This window comes from Fundulus heteroclitus, chromosome 20 (genome assembly GCF_011125445.2).
Source record: "Fundulus heteroclitus isolate FHET01 chromosome 20, MU-UCD_Fhet_4.1, whole genome shotgun sequence".
Taxonomy (NCBI): domain Eukaryota; kingdom Metazoa; phylum Chordata; class Actinopteri; order Cyprinodontiformes; family Fundulidae; genus Fundulus; species Fundulus heteroclitus.
This window is the reverse complement of record NC_046380.1, coordinates 26,656,215-26,678,030: the sequence shown is the minus strand read 5'-3', so window position 1 is coordinate 26,678,030 and position 21,816 is coordinate 26,656,215. Positions and strand designations below refer to the sequence as shown.

The 21,816-nt window shown below is 40.2% G+C and overlaps 2 protein-coding genes and 1 pseudogene across 6 annotated transcripts in view; all 3 read right to left on the bottom strand.

Moving 5' to 3' along the window:
* Window positions 1-1,475, bottom strand: part of LOC118567264 — a 9,780-nt pseudogene extending 8,305 nt beyond the window's left edge.
* A 568-nt stretch (window positions 1,476-2,043) lies between these two features.
* Window positions 2,044-15,036, bottom strand: adipor1a (adiponectin receptor 1a). 3 transcript variants are annotated; one of them, XM_036151446.1, is made up of 8 exons: window positions 14,937-15,036; window positions 12,728-12,942; window positions 12,524-12,637; window positions 8,392-8,563; window positions 8,077-8,263; window positions 5,443-5,630; window positions 4,963-5,156; window positions 3,457-3,585 (listed from the first exon to the last, which is right to left on the bottom strand). In XM_036151446.1, the coding sequence occupies exons 2-8, from the start codon at window positions 12,872-12,874 to the stop codon at window positions 3,457-3,459; spliced, it is 1,131 nt and encodes a 376-aa protein (XP_036007339.1). In that variant the 5' UTR covers window positions 12,875-12,942; window positions 14,937-15,036. The 3 variants fall into 3 exon arrangements, with proteins under 3 accessions (XP_036007341.1, XP_036007339.1, XP_036007340.1); XM_036151447.1 differs by lacking the exon at window positions 14,937-15,036 and adding an exon at window positions 14,766-14,919; XM_036151448.1 differs by lacking the exon at window positions 14,937-15,036 and having other exon boundaries at window positions 2,044-3,585; window positions 12,728-12,874.
* Window positions 15,037-16,032: 996 nt separating this feature from the next.
* Window positions 16,033-21,816, bottom strand: part of inavab (innate immunity activator b) — a 30,500-nt gene continuing 24,716 nt past the window's right edge. For 2 of the 3 annotated variants that reach the window (XM_036151443.1, XM_036151444.1), the window contains exons 7-10: window positions 21,284-21,590; window positions 19,877-20,017; window positions 19,021-19,723; window positions 16,033-17,595 (exon numbers count right to left, since the gene is read on the bottom strand). In XM_036151443.1, coding sequence (XP_036007336.1) covers window positions 17,506-17,595; window positions 19,021-19,723; window positions 19,877-20,017; window positions 21,284-21,590 — 1,241 coding nt within the window. In that variant the 3' untranslated portion in view covers window positions 16,033-17,505. The remainder of the gene's footprint in view (window positions 17,596-19,020; window positions 19,724-19,876; window positions 20,018-21,283; window positions 21,591-21,816) is intronic. The other variant, XM_036151445.1, reaches the window with a different exon arrangement.

Sequence of the window (21,816 nt, the reverse complement as noted above, 5' to 3'; positions counted from 1 at the left end):
TTTGGCTTAATAGTTAAAATAGATACATAAATGCAAAACTCTAGCAGCACAAGTTCAGTAGCAGTAAACAACAAATCATAGTAAAATCTGCATTATCCAAAAGAAAAGGGGAAAATATGCAACATTAGACAAATATTTCCTACCAAGACAAACATGAAAATGCACTGCAAAAACGGATCTAAAAATAAGTAAAATATTTTTTAAGTTAGTGTATTTATCCTTGATTTGAGCAGGTAAATAAGATTATCTGCCAATGGAATGAGTATTTTGGCCCCTAAAATAAAAATTGACATCCTCCTGCACTTGAAATAAGATGATTGAGATGAATTATTCCTTTTTTAAGTAAAGTGCATTCTTATTCCATCGGCAAATCATCTTATTTACCTGCTCAAATCCAGGACAAATACACAGATTTTAAGAATATTTTACTTATTTCTAGTTCCGTTTTTGCAGTGTGTGGAGTTTGCGTAACTCAAACAGGACTCTAAATTGAACTGAGTGCTTTGGTCAGACTGGATTAAAATCGACCATTTCAAATGTAAGGAACTGTGATGCTCTTTTCTCCTCCAAATGTCCAGGGAACCTAGCTGGAAAGCAGAGGAGCCAATAAATGTGTTTACATCTTTATACGCTTTCAGCAACAGAAAAAGGCCATCGTTCTTGAAGGCTTATGTTTCAACACATGCAGTTCTACTTTTGGTTCTTGATTTAAGCTTGATATAAGGATGTATTTATGTACGTATCTGTGCTTCTGCCACTCTTTAACCCAAGAAAATACATTTAGACAATTAACCCTTTATGTGTGCAGCAGTACACACGAATGTATTTACAATTTTACTTCCACAAAATCTTGTATAAAAGGTACCTTGCAAAAGCATTTATGTCCCTTTAAGGTTTGTTTATATTTTAACTTACAACCACTGACTTCTAATTATTTCTGTAATATAAAGATTTTATATTATAGACCAACAGAAACTGGTGCAAACTTACCATGTAGCTTTCTTTCTTTATAAAGCTACGTTTTTATTTTCACAAACAAAAATCTGAAGTGTGTTGTGTACTTGCATTTATTCCCCCTTTATTCTGAACACCAGTTCAAACAATTTCATTGAGAAATCTCTAATTAGTAAATGGAACTAATCTGTGAGTGATTTAATCTCAATATAAACACAGCTGCCCTGCGAAGGCCTGAGGTTTGTTGGAGGACATTAGTGAACAAACAGCACCACGAAGACCGAGGAACAGAGCAGGCAGGTGAGGGAGAAAGTTGTTGGGTTATAACAATACGCAGAGCTTCGAATATCTCACAGACCGCTGCTCTGTTATCCAAAGCTGGAGAGAATATGGCGTAACATGTAAGCTTCAACACAGCACAAACGGTAAAACATGGTGGAGGCAGCATCATGCTTTCAGCAGAACGACCCCAAACACATTCAGACAAGAAGTACAGCAGGGGGAATGGTGAAGATCAACATCTTACAGTGGCAAACAACTAAACTTTGAGAATCTATGACAATCCTCCATTACTTTTGCCAGATGTGCAAGGATGAAAGAGACATACCTGAAACAGTGGTGCTGCAGATTATTGATTCAGCGGAGATGAAAACAAATGGACATTTCTAAATTTGCATTTGTCTAAGACTTGTACCCAATATTAAAAACCTTCTCAATAGACAGTTATGCACTACTTTAAGTTGATCTATCACAAAATAGAAACAAAGTGGAAATCTGTGTCTTTAATGTGAGAAAATGTGTTACCGGGCAATGAAAACCTTAGTTTATCAGTCCTACTGGCTACTTGTATGTATTCAAACGCACAGTTGGGAAATGAAAAGGCATTATGTTACATGTGGAAAAGAATTTATTACAATAATTTTCCAATATTACCATTAATAAATATTTAGATTTACATTTCAAAGAAATGTATGATTATCACTTTCTACAACAGAACATTACACAAAGTCAGGGGATACTCATGTTTAGTCGTCATAATAAAGCTTGAATAAGGTCATCTAGAAAAAAGGAATCCTTAACAGCATTGTGAACAACCTATCAACAGAATTGCAACTTTATTAATGATTTGATTGTATACATGGCGAGGAAAACCAGGAAAAAACAAACAAACTCTAAAACCCAAATCCTGGATGCTCCTTTGACTGTAAAGATGGGCCGTTTTATTTAAAAACATTTCCGTTGGCCTAAGGCACAGGAATACGCAAAGGTTTCTACCAATCATCCAGAACACGGTTTAAACTTCTTTTAATGATTTACAGTCATGAATTTAATCCTCTAAAAGTAAGGTGCGCTAAACAGCGACACCGCTTAACATCTGAAATCAAGCAGAAAAGAAAGATCTCCAGCTGACTAAGATGCATTTTTGATCGCCGATTCAGATCCGCACGTTGGTCGCAGCTCAGGAACTAGTAACAATAAAAAGAGTGTAACTGAAGCGTTGTCCCCAATTGATCAGTGTTGGCATGTAGACTTTGTTCCAGTCTAACCTAAATTAGGTTGCTCTATTTTTAATTTCCTTTTTTTAAACACAGCAGCTACAAACAACTCGAGCTTCTCTGTTGCGTTGAACAGTTCACTAGTAGTCCGTTTTTTGGATGTTTGTCGACAGGAGGCGGAATACCGCGACCCGTCAAGTTTGGATTAGCTTCATCAAAGACGTCAGAAACAATGAATTTATTTGATTCTCTCAATAGAGACTCTCCTCCTCTGGAGTGACAGGATAGACGTTCCAAATTTCCCTTAAAAACAATATAAAAACACTGGAGTTTTCCATCGAATGGGATTTTTGGAAATTCAACTTTTTTCTTTTTTTTCCTTTTTCTTTTTTTTTATTGCTGAGAAGCCAAACATGGGCAATTGATACCAATACAAAGGAAACAAACATCGGGTGACATCCGTACGGGTTTCTACTCCTAACACAGCCGTGTCTGTTCTCCCCAGCCTCCACGCTGCTGTTGGGCTTCCAGCCATCTGCTTAACCTGCAAGTGAGGGGGGGGGGGTGACTTGCAGTTCGTGCCTCCTCCTTTAGCATCACTAATTTTACCCTCTGTACCCTTTTGTGCAACTGTAACAGACCATGAAGAGGTTTAGGGTAACAGAGAGAATCTATGAAGAGGCTATCAGACTTGGTTAAAAATGCCACTTTAATCCTAGCTGAAAACACTATCTTTAACACTTATCTGACAGTTACAGTAATAAGTAATGTCGGTTCCCTCCGTAGAACGTTGGCTAGTAAGTGCTACTTTACTGGAGCAAAAAGGAGCCAAAGCAGAAAGATCACTAAAACCCAAAGAAGATGTAAGCAACCCAGAAGTACAGAAGGAGCAAAGAGAGACTATACTGATGTCCAGCAGCATTTTGCGTGTATGTGTGTGGTTGTTTGTTTGTTTGTTTGTTTGTGGGTGTAGCTGTAAAGAAAAAGTAAGTCACAGTCGGGCCTTTCAGAGTAGAGAGTCATCTGTGCATCCTCCTTCAAGGCCGTAGCGAAACTCCTGCAGGTTGGAGACGCCGTAGAAATGAATGAACGCTGCCGCCACGACCAGGACATGGAAAATCTGATGAGAATGAAACTGCGGAGAAGGAGAGACATGCGACAGAAATCTGAGTCAGTGAGGTTCAAAAACCTGACAGGGAAGGTTGAACAGGTTCAACTATGTAAACTAGTGATGCATAGTGTGACAAGCAACAAACGAGTTGGTGCTTTATTTGCTTCTTTGCTAAATGCCAACACGTCTAAAAAGGAACTTTCTTCAGTGCGGGAGTTGTTACTGAATGAAGAAGTTGGTTGTTTTAAGTATCAGTGAGGTGTTTAAAAATGAAGCTTAAAGGAAGCACAAAAGCTTCAAAAAGAGGAAATTATGTTTTTATCAGAGGCATCCAGGCTGTTCAGGCTGCTGCATAACCTTAACAGGAGGGGAGAAGTCCAAAAAACACATGCTAGATCTGGAGATGGTAGCATTCTTTTGGATATCTCAGTGTAAAACTAGTACACAAGGAAAACAGACTAACCACATTAATTATTGTCATTATTGTATAAGACTGTAAAGGCCATTCAGATGGTCAGCTCTAATCATTTCATCTTTGGAAATAATAGTGAAATCTTGTTTAAATGCAGAAGTACGTAACGCTGACTGCCCTCTAACAGACGGTGTGACATAAATTTTAATAAATAATTAACCATCAATCACAAAGGCATCTTAATGCAGCTTTACGCAGTTGGTATCAATGTATGAAAAGTTTAATACGTCTTTATCAATAAATTATTATGTTTTTAATCTCAGTGTGAGCAAAAAGAAAACCAGAAAAATATGTTAATGAGCTACGATCCATCTTGCAGAAGGACAAAGGAGATAATGGGGTTTTATGTTTGCCAACACACCCGCACAAATTTCCCTGCATTTACAGATTTTCCTTAGAAATGCGAAGCAAAACACCTTTGTAAGCTGTTCCTGTAGCTTTACAGTTTTACCACAAATAAGGACAGTTTCAGATTTCTCCTCCCCCATACATTGTTAATGTTATATATAAAATCCAGTCTTATGAAATACCTTTTAATAGTTTTAGGAGTATAACCCTGAACCAACCCTGTAAAATCAGTATTACTAAGCTAGAAGTTTCCAAATTCAGGGTTTGGAAATCACAACAAAATCCTTGATCTTTACTTTAAAAAGAAGATTTTCTGTGTCAGATTTTATGATTTGCCGTCTTTTAAAACCCGAATCATCATTTAATCTACATTTAAATTCAGAAAAATATAATTGAAATATATAAACATATAAACCAACAAAGCAAGTTGATTTAGGTAAAATATGCGTGGTGTTTTAAAATTTTATTTGGACACGGACACTAAAACCCTGGCTCTGTATCAGCAGTGTTTGCGCTTGACAAATACAGCTCACTCTTGTTTATTTTGTAAATCTTTACTATTCGACACATTTTGCACTCACCCAGATGTCACACTTTCCGGGGAAGAAGCGTTCGGGGATCCTGGCTGCGTACAGGCCGGCACCAGTGATGTACATGGCGCCCATCAGATAAAACCAACCCATCTGTCCGACTGTGGTGGCCTTCACAAAGCCTTCCTCGATGGTGAAGTGCATGGTGGGGACAATGCCACTTAGTCCAAGACCCATGAACACGCCTGAGCACAGAAACGAGAAAATGGAACTGCTCAAAGACAAACATTATCATGCAAGACAAAAGGAGCATATTCAATTATTTTAGAAAATAACTATAAAAATCTGTCATGTAAAAAGTTTCTCGATTTTCCAGGTGCAAAATCCCACTTCTGGAAAAATGAAGCCAAAACACAAACATCTGTGCGATAAAACTAGAATCAAGCCCAAGCAAAAAGCCCGAAGACACAACAGATTGAACCGCAGGTTGAACCCCCCCCCCCCCCCCCCACCACCACGCGTTGTCCTCACCTGCTCTTGTTGGCCTGTGACGAGGGGTGGCGAACCTGTCCCACTGGGCAACTATGATGGCAGCGATGCCGAGAACACATACAATGGTGAGGTAGATCAGTCGAGGCTGAGGGGAACAATAGAAGGAGTAGTACAGCCAGGGCACGAAGGAACCCATGATCAGGAGGGCAATGCCGGAGTAGTCAAGCCTGAGGAGAGAAGGAGCGACAGTGAGGACCGCAGCGTCTGCAGGAGGCTGAAAACACCTCCTCTGTCAGTACGGCAAGCTTAGCGCCAAGCCATGTGCAACTTTGATTCTCCTAAAATCTGTCTTAAAGAGAGCTGGGGTCTCATTTATAAACCTTTGTGTGGAATCCAGACTAAAAGTGTATGTACGCCATGAAAAAGAAAGTGGCGTATGCCAAAAAACAAAACTAAAAACCTCGGCTTTATAGAACCATGTGCACACAACTTCCCTTTATAGATCACAGCTGTACCTGAACACACCGGGTTCCTCCTCAGGTTCTGCCCTCAACACGCCCAGATTCAACCATAAATGGTCAAAGCACCTCATGCATGTTGAGGTGGATTAAAAAAAAAAAATAGTCAGCTGGTCGTTTTTTCATCATGGTGACAAAGAAACGTTTGACACATTTAATAAACGCCTCTCTGTGAAATTTTTCAATCAGAGGTAAAGGCACATTCGAAGAGCCTGTTAGGAATTAAACCCGATTCAAGTTTTAAATGTCGGAAGGCAGCTGTAGGCTGTGCGTTCAGATCGACATTCAGAGAAGGGAGCGAGACCAGGAGGAACGAGAGATTTCCCCAGCAATTATTAAGATCCCCCCCCCCAAAAAAAAACAAAACAAAAACATAAGCCTTTTAGGAAGCCTTTCAGAAGGCAGGGAGGTGTGCTGCGAAAACAGACCTAAAAATAAGGAAAATGTTCTTAAAATATGTGTTTTTGTACTAGATTTGAGCTGGTAAATAATATTATCTGCCAATGGAATGAGTATTTTGACCCCTAAAATAAGATAATTAGACATCCTGCACTTGAAATAAGATGGAGATGAGTTGTTCCTATTTTAAGTGCAACAATCTTATTACATTGGCAGATAATTTAAATTTATTTACCTGCTCGAATCAAGGACAGATACACTTATTTATAAAATATTACTTATTTTTAGTTCCATTTTTGCAGTGTAGCCACTTTCCCCTATAGGTTCTAACAAAATGCAAAGCTCGGAGTCTAAAGAGGCATCTTGTCCAGTCATCCTCCTTTGCCAGGAAATATTAGATCCCTGAAACCGCGTTTGCTCAGTTCTCCACCGAGCAGCATTACACACGAGTGTTTTTGACCGTTTACAGAAATTACAGTAATTTCCGCACACCTTGTCACAATAATCAGTACATCTGTGGAACACGTCACCCTGGTTATGGTAGGGAGATGATGAAAACGGCAGTAAAATGTTGTGCAGACTTTTATTTAAGATGGTTTATGGGATTTTTATTTTATTGAGCATGAATAACACTTTAGTTTTGCATGATTATGATGACGTTGATCTATGATTAAAGTCTGATTATGGAGTGAAATTAAACGTTTGAGAGGAATCGGGATGCAGTTTGGCCGCGATTCACCACTTCATTACCTGCGTCGCCAGTTTCTGCCTGGGTCAGAGCTGCCGTGAGCACCGCGCATTTTCCCCCATCAAGTTTTTATTTTATAGATCCCAACCTTTGCGTGGGAAGTGGCGTACCCACGTTCCAGGCCCCATTGTGTGCAAATGCAAGCTTTAGAAGTGAGACCCCAGGTCCTTCAGATTTGCTTTAATCCACACTTAAAAGTTAATCACTTAAAAACGAGCAGAACTGTAGACTGATAAAATTGTAAATTATGGCTAATTACCATCCTGAAAACAAAACAATCATTTTTGGTTTACAGGCATTTACTCATGCACCACCCTGTTAAGTTTCCACCGCGGCTTTTGGGTCTATTTATGGTCAGATCTGATGCGCGGCGCCGGCTCAGCGTCTTGTTGCGTGACCCAGTTATGGGTCTAGGCTGAGCAGGCGAACAGATGGCCTTACATTTGAGCACCGCTGTGCATCACAGCCGGTGTGAGGTATTTGTTCTGATATGCTGTGTTTGGCTTTCTCCAGATGGGATGCGGTGCATGTGGTCTCCTCCGTTCCCGGGGGGAAACTGTTGCAGGAATCCGTCGGACGTTTGAGATGCAACTTTGCAAAACTAAGCCAGGCTGCCGTGTTTCTCTTAGAGGAAAAGAGCCTTTTCTTCAGGCAACCCGTCTAAACCGGTTTAGTCTTTTTCAACTCATTATCTATTGAACTTTGACATTTACCGAGCCAACAAGCCTGTAGAGTCTGATGGAAAATGTTGTTTTTCTCCAACTAGTGAAGGGTGTTAGATAACTTTCCCATTTCTACATGTAACCTTATTGGGATTACATTGGACAAAGCAGCACAAAGTGGAGCATATTTAAAACATAAAAGTATAATAATACATTGTATGACACTTTTTTATCTCATGAACACCTAAAAAGTGTGGAATACATTTGCATGCAGCACCAGTTTTCTTTTATGCCTGCAAAGGGACACTTTGGTTAGTCATTTCTTGCCGGTGCAGTAAGTCCTTACTTGGAGAACGTGCGAGAGACTTTTTCCGAGTGGCAGTAGACGGTATGAAAAAGCCAGGAGAAGCTGAGGCAGAGGACTGCTCCCAGGAAGAACATCCCAAACACAACCTTCTCCTGCAGAGGTGCCATAAAATACATGTTGGGGCGCAACATGGTTAAAGTGCCCAGACAAACGAATAAGATCAACCCTGAGAAAGGAAAGAAAGCTTTAGGACCTTCGTAAAGTTTAGCAGGGGGAATTGGTGACAACAGAAATGGGGGGGAATGTGTATGATCAGAAATATGAGAGAAGGTGGAAATGCGTTCTTGTCCTCACCTAACAGATGAGTCCAGATGTTTCCCGTCTCGGTGTGAATTCTGAAGATGCTCCCGAAACAGGCCCTGAACGAAGGCATTGGAGGTCGATGTCCATGCAGGAGGTAATCGTTGTCCTTCAGCCAATCAGGCAGGACATGAAAGGGAATGACCCTCCAGCGACCTTCCCAGACCTGCAAGGTAGGAACAATGGCTGCATGAGCGTAAAGGACTCGCCTCGCGATCACTGAGCCACTACGTGTGGAGGCGGGTTTCCTCTGCAGGAAGCTTTCCCGGGAACCTGGGTACTTTTCTGGGTCACTTTTTTTTCCCCCTCCCATCTTTTCCAATGCAAGAACCTGGACCAGCTGTAGATTTGTTTGCCAACACATCATTTGCATCCAGCCATGATACTAAAGCTCGACTTTCAGTGTCGCCGCATTTATGTTCTGGAGTTCAAATTAAAGACTGCCCAAGATCGCTGATTATTCACAACTTTAGGTTTGACCTGGAGCAAAGTGTTTTTTACTGTTCCTTCATCTCACAGACTTTAAATATTAATTAAAAATCTGGATTGTTACAAGCCTTTTCTGAACTGGAAGAGAATTTAATTCAGTTTCAGCGTTTAGCCACAATGAAACCGTCATAGATTATATCTTTGGATCCCAATCAGAGCGCTCCTCTCCTTTCCATTTTCCCGTAATGAGTCGGGATCGACACAGTTCACTTAACACCACTCTAGCCACACATTTCCACACAGTTTGAGGGAAAATGTGGCTTTTAAATCAAAACATCTATGAAACAATCTAAGAGCAATGCTGCTGTGGTCTGATTTCATTGTCTTTTTTTTAATGCACATTCTGGACTCCTCTGTTGCAGAGGGATGGGATGTGTTCCCAGATCGCCTTGACACTACCTGCAGGAGGAAAGCAAACTAGAAAATAGTTAAAATACATTTTCAAATTCCAAACTAGGACTGGGACTTTATCGTGTCATTATGGTGAAAATTTTCCCACGATAAGAACTTGGGTTTATCTTGACAACGATAAATTCCCATTAGTGGTGTCTGAAGACTCCCAGCCCAAAAAACGACTCTATTGTTATTTCTGCTGTTTGTTCCACTGTTGGTTTCCTGAGATAAACAACAATAAATGTCAATAAATTCAAAAATATAAATAAATGCAGTTACTGTTTGCAGTTTAGTAATAAAAAACATTTCTTTATCTAGTGTCCTGATAAAATGTATTTCGTTTTAATATGTCGTATGTTACATTAATAAAAATTTTTTAAGGACAGCATTTGTGTTGTCCTTAAAAAAAAAAACAGTCTTTTAATCACGATTGTACCGCATTATATTGTGATAAAATTCAATGTCCATATTGCCCACCCATAGTCTAAAATCTGCCAAATAATAGAGATTTGCAAGGACGAACAAATAATAGTGATAATAAATGTTTTTCTTTTGTCCTTTTTTCTAAAACTATTTAGAATGACAGCTAGTAAGATCCTAACTCGCCAGGCTTGTCCCCCAGTTTGAAACATGTTTTCTGGTTTAATTTGATTTTGAAATGTGTCCAGATTATTTCTGTATCAATAAAAAGCCAAGTTACAAACGCGTTTGTCTTCCCGCAGTTTATATTTACACATATCTAGAGTCAGAAAAGATGCACACGTGCTTTGAAGTACCAGTACATAAATAAACAAAAATCACTTAAGACCACCAATGTGTTTCCTAACGTTCTCACGCCAGTTTTCTTAAAAAAGATTCAACATCTCCCCTAAAACCAATATTTTCCCTCTCATAAGCAAGAGTCGTATTTTCTGATCAGCATCCCCGTGTAAACAAAAGCAAACATTACGACTAAAAGCTTGTTGTCACTTTGAGCCTGCGATTAAACCTCATTTAGCTAACAAAGAGCTGGTACACAATTATAAGCTTGTCAAGTCACTGGGGACTTTTAATGCTGCAGCTGAAACGCCTAAGCATGTTTGACTAAATGAAGACAAACTGGTTGCCTTTATCATACCAGAGAGTGAGAACAGGCAACATTTACTGTAAACCAATACCATCAATTTACTGTAAAGTAGCATTAGGAAGTAATTTAGCTCCAGGATGTGAAAGCATCAACGCGAAGCCAGGCTGGCTGACCAAAACCAACATGGGATTGTGGTTTTAAAAACGGGGCCAGGCCACCCAGAGGGCACCCAGATTACAGCAGTTAGAGGGAGGATGGGTGACGATGGGGGAGAAACTGGAACAGGCTGAAAATAATATGATTTATACCAGCCAAATTCACAAGAGGGGCTTATTTCCAGCTAACCCCACATTACTACTTGTTTTACATTTGGGGTAGACGTCACCCTGATCCTTATCTTCCCAAGCATTTAAAGGCAAGGCAAGGCAAGGCAAATTTATTTATATAGCACAATTCAGTACAAGACAATACAAAGTGCTTTACATGATTAAGATATACCAAAATAATAAAATGTAGATAGAAAATAGAATAAAAGCAAGTAGGGATAGAATGTAGTAACAAAAAAGAACATTAAAAACAGTAAAACTGTTTAACTAGAACAGTCAAAGGCAATTTTAAACAGATGTGTTTTTAATCTTGATTTAAAAGAACTCAGGCTTTCCACACTTTTACAGTTTTCTGGAAGTTTGTTCCAGATAAGTGGAGCATAGGAACTAAATGCTGCTTCTCCATGTTTAGTTCTGGTTCTAGGTATGCAGAGCAGGCTGGAGCCAGAAGACCTGAGTGGTCTGGATGGTTGATACACTGATAACAAGTCTGTGATGTATTTAGGAGCTAAGCCATTTAAGGATTTATAGACTAACAGAAGTATTTTAAAGTCTATTCTCTGAGATACAGGGAGCCAGTGTAAGGACTTTAGAACTGGGGTTATGTGCTCTACTTTCTTAGTCTTAGTTTTAGTGAGTATCTAAAAACCCATTTTGTGCCGATCTAAAAAGCCGATAATGGAGCTTTATTTCTAAAGCTACGTTCACACTAACCTGACTCTAGCCAGATGTATTTCGCTCCGCCTAGCTCCACTCACATCCATCTGGGACAGATCCATAGGAATTGCCTTTATTGAAGGCTGGGCCTTATCAAAAATCCTTGCATATGATTGGATAAGCCACTTCTCTGTCATCTTTATCGACGTGCTATTTCAACCACTCACACCGAAGCTAACCCATGATGCTGATGAGAGCGACGCAGGAAAAAACAAAACTTTTTTTTTTTTATGTGTTTGCGGCTCTAGTTGCACGCTTTTTATTGACAGTGAGCTGACAGGAAGATGGGGAAGACAGGCGGCAAAGCGCCGCGGGTCGGAGTCGATCCCGGGCCGACGGCGTCGAGGACTAAAGGCCTCCTAATATGGTTCACGCTAACCGCTAACCGCTCCGGAAAACAAAACTTGCCAAATCCGGTCGGGAGAAGGGCGAAAAACATGGTTTCCACCAACAAAAGCCTTCAGAGCCGTTCTCTGATGTTCTTTTAATGAAACAATATTAGGTAGATTGGACAACACAGAAGAAATAGCAGTATCAATGTTAACGCTTGCTTCCTCGATGCGAGCCGCCATTGCTATCAAAACAGTCTCACGTCACGGTCGCTTCTCCACTACGTCACATCTATGAAACTCCAGCCCTGCATCCTGATTGGCCAGACAATAAAATTGGTTGGAGAAATCACTCAATGGGAAATGTCCCAGATGGATGTGAGTGAAGCTAGGCGGAGCGACATACATCTGGCTAGAGTCAGGTTACCTTCAAACGACCACAGAAACATACAGCAAATGTGTCGAAATCTAAAGAGAAATGACTAAAACAAATGTTTCTATTGGGTCTGAACTTAATTTGCGCACATTGCAAGAAGCACAATGTGAACCTGTGCCACAAACTCTTTGGTTGGCTTTGTGATATAAACCAGACTAATGTGAAGCTACAGAATAGTCTTACTGATTTATCTTTTTTTTGTTCATAAGATTTGTCTGTCAATAACATTTATCTACATATATCTTGTTAAAACGTTCTGAGCTGCACATGAAGAACCAAAGCAATACAGCCAACGTTCCTCTACAGCCCTTCTCTTTGTCCTTTAACACCACCTACAAGTCTTATTTATCCCCTTCAATCCATTCATTACCTTGTGCACAAACTCCTCCATTTTCTCCATGGCATGGTGAGCCTGAAGAGGCAAGGTCAGAACCTCTCCGACCTCATCATCATCCTCTTCATCGTCGGCAAGCATCGCCGCGCCCTTCAAAGAGATCAGAACAGACCCACGGTTAATGAGCCAGAAAGCCGCCTTTCTTCTGGACCGCTGGCATAAAAAAACGAAGAGCCCTACCTCTGGATGGACGCCCTTAGACGGCACCTGCCGACCCCCGCCCTCCTCCAGCAGTGGCCCGAGCTCCTTCAGCTCAACATCTGGGACATTGCAGTCCTCAGAGATCTGGCAGTCTGCATCACTGGCAGACCCGTTTCGGACTGACATAGGGAGACTGCCTGATGACCTGCTCAAAGTCCTGTATTCAACTTCAAATGGGATAAGGAAACTTCCTCCTGTAAACCCAGAATGACAACAGCTTATCTGACAGTTAGCTTAACACAATTGAGAACAAAATACATCCAGTTCACAGTAACAATTAGTGCTCTGCTAAAACAAAAAATCTAACTGCAGAGATAAGATACAAAAAAAAAAAACAATAACTTTATTGGGCGTGACAGTGGCAAAAAACACAGTAATACCAGATTAGTAATGAGTAACAAGCTAATTTAATGTTTTGTTCTAAAGCAAAAACACGTATAAGACAGGCAAAAAATAAAGTATTCGACATAATCAGCTAAAATGCAATATTCAGGTTAAATAAGAGGAAAGACTGCGGCCAGAATGATGTGAGAAAACTAATACGCATGGTTGCACAAGCAAACGCCTCAGAGTAGTTACAGTGTGTGCAAAACTGCATTTTGTAAAATGGTATTTTCATCTTGGTGAAGACCAAAAAACCTGGATCATGTGAACTTTTTTTAAAAAATAGTTAAATCCAGTTTTTAGACCATCTTCTATGCAATTTCTCAGGATCTACAACACTTTTGGAAAGTTAAAGAAACTCTTGATAAAACAACATTGAGCTAATTGGAAATGACGACAATCTGGCAAATATTAAAGATACACAAATCGATTGGTGTATTTTGATTAAGAGGTTTTGCGAAGTTTAATTTCTGGCTTGCATTTTTTCTTCTTCAAATTTTCGCGTACAAAACATGTTCTTTGCTTGCAAACAATAATGGAACAAAATTCACTCCATATAAGGCAAACGTGAAAAACTTTTTGTAAGTTCTGGATCTGAAAATCTGAGAATATTGCATGATCATATTGTGTGGATCAGGGAAAAATGTCACATTTTATTTTAAAGCTCAGTGTGTAGAGTAGTCGTCAACCAATCAGAAGGTTGCAGGTTCAATTCCAGCTCCCCCTACTATACGATCCACTACATCATGCTTTAGCTCATTTTTGTCATATTTTTTTGGCCTTCAAGTACATTTGACTTGCCAATTTTGGCCCGCGTGACAAAAATGTTGGACACTCCTGCTATTAACTAATCCAATTTATCTAGTCAGACTAATGGTTCACAAAGCAATCTGTTTTAATCCGGCTGAACTAGATTTTCAAGTTCGTTCAACTAGGAGCTCAAACCAGCCAAGAAGGGATTTTCAGTCAGCAGGAAAAAAAAAACAACATAACATATTTTCAATTATTTCACTTTGAATTATATGTCTAATTCCAAATAAAATGTCCACATATGTCGCGGCCTCAGTCCGCATCTTTTATACGGAGGGCGTAAGTTCGAATCCCGGTTACGTCAACGAGGACATCTGGCGTAAAAAAAATAATAAATACTCAAATCTCTGTGCGAGTTGTGAAGATTTTCTGTGGCGACCCCTGAATAAAGGAGCAGCCGAAAGGACACGATATTTTCACAGTGTTGTGGAAATCACTTCCCACGTATAACAATAACCACGGCCAGGTTCCGTAGAGGCAAATTTACATGGCGGAATTACTCTAGATAATTATTTTTGCGAGAATGATTACTGGTGTGAAAGCTAAGGCGAACAATAGCGTCGAAACCCTCAACAAAGTTGGCGTTTGCAGGCGGAAGCTTTGCCGACGGATGTTGAATAACATCATTAAAGCCTCTGCTGGAACACGGAGAACACAATGTAAACAACCCTAAAATACAGAGCAGGTCCACGCAGCGGGGGCACAACGCACGGATGGCAGAAGCTAACAAACATACGCGGAGTTAATGGGTACTGACAGCAGAGGAGGCCGATAAAGCATCTAGTTTCAAACAGCCTGGTACATTTCAGGCTGCTAACGTTACCTGTTAGCTAAGCGAGCTCCACCAGCCGAACAGGAAATTGATTCCGTTTCGACGCACTTGCTGGCAGAAATGCAGCGGTCTAAGCGCGACGACACCGGGCCCCGGGCTTCAGCGGACGCTCAGCGGGGTTAACACGGCCAGCAAATGTTAATTAAAAGCCCCCAAAGTTACCTGACGAGGAAGACTCCAGACCAGGAAGGTAAATTATTTATGGTTGCGCGAAACGAAGCTACTTCCGGAAGTCGAAGTCTCGCAGATGAGCGGGTTCCCTTCCTGTCCTTTCAAAATAAAAGCGCAATCAAACGTGTTTATTTACGACGCAGGCCAAAATACGGGCAGAAAGACGTCCGGCTAGTTTATTTTGTGGGCACGAACTGACCTAATAAAATTATACAACACGAAACGGAACGACAACGTCTTATAACCGGACAAAATTAAAAAGATCTTGTGCATTTCTCTTTGTGGAGTGACGCTTCGAAACAGCATGTGTGTATTTTCCAGTTCAGCTTTAAAGTATTCATACCCCTGGCAGATTTAGATTTGAAATTAAACGCATCTAACAAGTTGGTTTCTATTAGTAAATAACATAAGCATCTGTGAAAACGATAATAAAACTACGTAAAATAATCATCAGTATTTAATATATTTTATTTTATTAAAAAAATAGCATGTCAAATATTAGTTATAGTACCCTTTTCAATAATCAATTTATAAATCTTTATTGAGAATATGGCTATGAAGCCCTTCTTTTTGCATGTTTTAACTTGTACTTTTTTCAAGTGATTTTTGGTGATGAGCTCCAAGCTGTGAAAAGTGGAAGGCCTCCTTGCAATCACCCTAATCTGTAGCTCTGTCCATAGATTCTCTATCAGATTTAAGTCAATTTTTGTCAAAATCGGCCAACGCATCTCAGTCACCAGACCGAGACACACAACGTTGCTGCAGAGCTTGAACATAACAGAGTAAAACCCTCTGAGGGAATTATTGAGACTTCATAACATGAACAGGGGCTTTTCTTTTATACAAAGTGCAATAATATGGAAACAAATCTGCACCTTTAACAAATAAACCTTGGCTGTAGCTTCTTGCTGCCAACACAAAATTTGAGTTTATGGCTGTTCAGCCTCATGGTTAACGCCCTGTCATAGAGAAATAAGTAGATGTTGATTTAGCCATTGTAAACTTTTTAAGTCATACATAATTGTTCTAAAAAAAAAAGCTCTAATAGTGTAAGAATAATGGCACAAGTCAATGAAACCAAGTTATATTCAAAACATTTTTTTACTTCCACAGTTCAACCAAAATCACAGGTTTTGTTAAACAGCAACACATTTACCAAATATTAACTACAAACACAGATAAATAAAAAGGCAGTACAAAACAAGAGAGGCACACAAGGTAACATGATTGTGTTCTATTTCAAATATATATATATAAGACAATACACTAGATTTGTTCGACTGACTCCTCTGGTCCATGTCTGCTTGGATTTCATGTCTGGCTTTCTGTGATTTCCGAGGTGCAAATCACATTAAATTCAAGACACACGACTGCAGCTGAAACTGTAGTATTTAAATCTTCTTCCTCACCTCCAAATTAAACATTTACTGGGTTAAGAGAGGATTAAGTTGTTAGCCAGGTTCTTCGTGTGCTTAAAAAGGGTTGCATTAAACAGGGCATAAGAAATAAACCCCCCCACAGAGTTAAGGTTAAAGCTCTAATGATATACATTTCAGTTTGACCTCTTTATTAGCTGCCAAGAGATTCAGTTTCGACTCGGCTTCTGTATCACTTTGGTACTTTAGTCGTCATACGATTAGGGTTAGTACCATGTTTTAACTGTGTGATCGAGGGGGTTAGTCATTCAAGTTAGCCAGCACAGCCTAAACGAAGAAAAACAACATCTTTCTCTGTAAAAATACACAACAAAGAGGTCAGCCTCAGGGTACTGACAGGCAGCTCAAGTTCATTAATTTAGATTATTTCTAAAAAAATATGCTTCTAATCTTTATTATTATGTAATGGATTGTTTTCTTAAAACGGGTTAAAAAGATATAGATCATTTACCAGATAAACACAAAAAAAACAAAACAAAAACAAAAACATGTGACTTTTCTTTGTAAATCCTCACACAAACCAGCAATATTACCACCTACAAAAGTTTAGTACCTAAAGCTTTGTACCTGAAATTCATACAGATGCAATACATTTTGACAGCTTTAAGGATATAAAGTTTTTTTTTTTTTTTAAACAAAGCTTTGTTGACCAACAACAAAGGAACAGTGATTCTGGTGGCCGTCCTGTGCAGGAGGTCCTGTTGTCTTTACGTCGTCATTTAACATTTATATAGCTGCTCCACGTATGAAACATTTCTGTGTTTTATGATGGAAACATGTCCACGGCCGGCAGACCTCACGGTGTCAGACTGAACAGGACAATCATCATCATCATCATCATCATCATCATCATCAGCAGCAGCAGCCAGACACTCCATTCCCTTAACATGGCAACATTAAGTACAAAGATCAAACTTTAATGTTACATCTGGATCGTATTCCACTTTGCTGAGGAAACTACTCATTTCTTCTGGGAAGACGTTCTGAACCTCGTCCTACGTGCTCAAATGAGACAAGGCGAGCGAACAGGACGATAAGGACACATTGTAACGACGCACACGACATGTCGTTCTGCTTTAGTCCGACATGTAAAACTGCAGCCGGTGAATTAATCGTTTGGATTTTTAAACTTGACTCATGTAGTGAGCGCCGTCGTCCACCAGCCAGCGCTCCGGAGCTTCTGCAGCTCTCTGAACGGCTCCTCTTTGGATAACCTGAAAGTCAGAAGGAGAATAAAAACAGTTTAGATTAAGGGTCAACAGCTCTTTAGTATTTTTGAAAAGGCATTTGCTGCTCGGTAGAAGATTAGTGTTTATATAATAAGCCATTTTCCTTATAAACTGCAATCTATGCATTAAAGGCATTATGGTTAAAGGTGGGAGGGATTTTCCTCTGACCTAACAGACTCTAGGCAGATCATTTATTTGAACTGCAGACACACATTTCAATAGCTGGAGAAGAAAACCCAATTTTGTACCTTTATTTGTGATCATTTCAGAAAATTCATTAAAGTTCTTAAACTAGAGCAACAACATCTAAATTAATTTATTCAAATATTAACAATTACAGTGTCCTGCTAAAGTATTCACAGCCTTTAAACGTTTTCACATTTTGTTATAAAACACCACCTTCAATGTATTTTATAAAAATGTTCCATTAATCAATCAAACTTTATTTATAGAGCACTTTTCATATAGTCATCTGTAATAAAGCTGATTGCTGATACGCCGTCGGTAGTACACGTCGCTTTGAAGCCACCAGCCGCCATATTGGTACTCCCTATTTTCCCCCAGTAACTAGAATATGTGCGCTACAGCATCGAACAACGATGATTTTCTCAGGTTCAGGGGGGCTTAAGACTTTTAAAATGTCATATGCGATATACTTTTATGTTATGTACTAAAACTATCAAGTAGTTGCTTCAGATTCTCAGTTGGATTTAGGTCTGGACTTTGACTGGTCCGCTCCAACACATTGATCTGCTTTGATCTAAACCAGGGGTGTCCACAGTTTTCACCGCGTGGGTCAAAATGGTCAAGTCAAAAGAATTAAATAATAAAAAAAAATAATACAATCTGGACTTTGGGCATGCCTGATCTGAACTCCACAGCTCTGTGTGTATCTGGTGAGGCTGTTGTCCTGAAAGGAGAACCTTCAAGGAGGTCCTCTGCTGCTTCTAACAGGATAAAAAAGGGATTTTCCTTTTAGGATTACCCCGTATTTATAGTTCTAACCATCTTCACATGAACAAATCTCTCAGACCGTCACCAAAACTTAGACATGTGGACTCTGGAGTCCACAGGCAAGTGGTTTAAGAGGATTTTATGAAGGGGTGTCACAATTAAGGAGGCTGCACACACATGCATGATTTGTATTTATGAAAAAAAAAAAAAAAAAAAAAATGTTAAAAACAGTGTATTGTAGCTTTCCCTTCCCACTTCACAATTGTGAACCATTGTGTGGTTGTATTTGTAACAAAGAACACCAAAACAAAACAAAAAAAATACATTGAAGCTTGTGGCTATGATGGGACAAAAAAAAGTTGAATACTTTTGAAAGGCACTATATTTTTATCTTCTACAGTTAACATAACAAAACAACTGCTGTGAAAAGAAAAAGCCGCAGTTGGGTTTTCTTACTTGCTCATGGTATTTCTGATTCTGGTAGCAGGGGGACTCTCGTGTCGACATGTTTTTCAGCCGGACTGCTCCCTGTCTGTCCAGAGAGCGAGACCTCGGTGGTTTGAACTGACTGCGGCGGCGCCAGGACATCAGCTGCTCATTCACCACCTGATGTTGGAGACCGTTGGAGTTATAGTAGACGCCGTCCATCTGTGCTGGGGGAGCGAGTCTGACGTCAGGAGGCAAGGGCCTCTGTGCTCTCTGGTGGGGTGCGGCAGCATCTCGATGATAACAGTCATATCTGTTGGGGGTGCAAGGCATTTGTTGCGGGATATGGATCCGGGGCAGGTCTGCGTCAGGGTGGTAGACCATTTCTTGGTGGTAAAAAGGTCTCTGAACCCTGGGGCTCATTACAGGCCTGGCATTATGATAGAAACCTCTCGGAGGGAGGCCTTGAGGTCCATAGCTGCCTTCTGGGCTGGAGAGGGTGAGCACAGTCTGATAGGGTCTGCACGAAGGAGAGGGAAACTCCTGATACGGGGAGTTGCTGTGAATAGAAAAGGAGTGTTCAGAGCTGCTGTCCTCTGAGCTCGCATGGCTGCTGTAGCTCATTGCAGGAGAGTGAGCTTCTGGTAAGGTTATTTGGTATTCTGTCAGCCGTCGCCTGGCACCTCTGCTACGACCGCGCTCCTTATAAAATGAGGATTCAGGATCGGAAACCCTGTGAAATGGCAAAGAAACAGCTCTGAGAGTGCACATGCATATTATACAAAGACAAGTGAAAACATAAGAAAAGCTAAATTATGGTAATCATTTCTCCCCCGAGAAGAACTTTGAACGTGCAGAACTGGCAATATGCCTGGGATGTACCAACCTGAGGGAGAGCTGTCTGTGCACACGCATCTCTGGCGTGGAGGGGGTGCTGTTAGACTGGGCGCGGCTCAGTTTCATGTGGGAGAGTTGTTGTGGTAAGCAAGCCTCCAACGGTGGCAACACCTCAGATTTGGCTGGACTACTGAACACAGAACAAAGATTTTCTTGTAAGTTTTGTGATGAACACTGCAGTGTTTGTGGTTGGATGATGATTATTTTCCTTGGTATGTCTCCATTTAAATTTAAAAAGGAGACACTTCATACTAATTTTTAATGCCTTCTTTTTCACACTGAAATCAATCTGTTGTGGTCTAAAAGCATAAAAACACAACAATGACAGAATTGGTAACTGGTAAGCCGGAAGTCCATGACATTGTTTAGCAGCTCCGCAGGGCAAATATCTATCTATCTATCTATCTATCTATCTATCTATCTATCTATGGCACCTGGAGAGACTACATTTTTGGCATTCCTAGAGACCCAGAATACACAACCAAATGTATTTAAGTGCTAAAAAACAAAAGAAGAGGATTTTGAATGATAAAACAATTTGCAAGGGATTAAGAAGAACTGCGATTCCACCATAACCACAGATGTTAAAAACAAGAAGTCATAAAAGATTACACACATAAAGTCTTTGAAAGTAGTGTATCAGCTTGTTGAGAATTTTAAACCCTCCAGGCCCCCCCAGAGAAACTCAGACTAAAGACGAAAAAAAAGGCTTATTAAAATCATTTACATCAGTTTTGTTTCTAACTTCCAAAGCTTAACTCTTAATCAGCTCCAGCAAGGCTTTAAAGTCAAAATAGTTTTTGCATTGTGATGCCACTTTTGACAATTTCAACCTTTTCTAAGTCTCTTGTATTCCAGCGCTGGCTACATTTTGCAGTGTCTAACTCACCTATTCAGGACAAAATGTTCCCCTGCTGCCCAGCCACTTACTGCTACCATAATCACGAGACACGTGCTACTTACTTCCCGTGTCAGTGGATATTGTTATTATCCTTCAATTAACAGGTCGTCTCATTGAAACACGAGTTCTCATTTACAAGTGAGACAGGTTATGCATCATTGTGTGCGTGTTGGCCGTATCAAGTTAATGTTGTTGCACCACTGCACCAACAGATGGCAGTGTTGCACATTCAAAGAGATTACCGGCATGTTCTGCGGAACGGCATCATTCAGTGCATGAAGTAAACGCTTTTATCAGCGTTTATAACAGAAACGGCTGATTTAACCAAATATAACATGCTACTTTGAGATAATCATTTCACAAATGACTTATAATCTCAGGAATAAAAAGTAATTTGCATCCGTTTTATGAGAGTTAAAAATGGCTCATAAGCTCAGAGACTATTCTCCAGACTTAAAAAGCAGGAAAGACGTCATGATGGATGGTCTGTCTTACCTCACTGTGCTGGAGGAACGCGACTTCTTGCTCTTCTGGTAAGGCTGGTCCAGACTAGACTCCGTCCATGGGGAGTGCTGGATGGGAGGAGGGTCGTACGCAGGGCTCGAGTTAAAGCTCAGCTTGGAGTCAACGCTGGGACAGGGAGACTGGCGGGGGTTAGACAGCGGGGACTGCGCAGCCAAAGACGAAGACACGTAGGAGCCGTCGACGGAGCAATGTGTGGACATGCTGAGAGGCTGGGGGGGATCGGTTTCCACTGAGTGAGGAAGCTCTGAGGATGGCTGTGAGGACTGGCTTGTAACTTCTGGAAAAAAAAAAAAAATCTGCATGAAGTATTTAGTATGGACACAAATGATGCAAAGATTATTCAGGACGGAATCTTCTATGAAGTGCAACCAACACAAGTCTTTCCACGTGGTTATACAGCACCGGCAAAATTATTTATTTTCTATTTTTTCCCTGTTTGTCATACAGAAGTGTTGCATCTCAACAAAATCATTTTTTGCTATCAGACTCAAAGAGATGGCTGA

Bases quoted from the DNA above. Each gene is read 5' to 3' on its own strand.
- adipor1a (XM_036151446.1), bottom strand. From the start codon at position 12,874: ATGTCAGTCCGAAACGGGTCTGCCAGTGATGCAGACTGCCAGATCTCT. The intron at 8,564-12,523 runs GTAATGAATGGA...CCTACCTTGCAG, and splicing joins TGGAGGAGTTTGTGCACAAG to GTCTGGGAAGGTCGCTGGAG. The intron at 3,586-4,962 runs GTGAGTGCAAAA...CCTTCTCCGCAG, and splicing joins CCGGAAAGTGTGACATCTGG to TTTCATTCTCATCAGATTTT.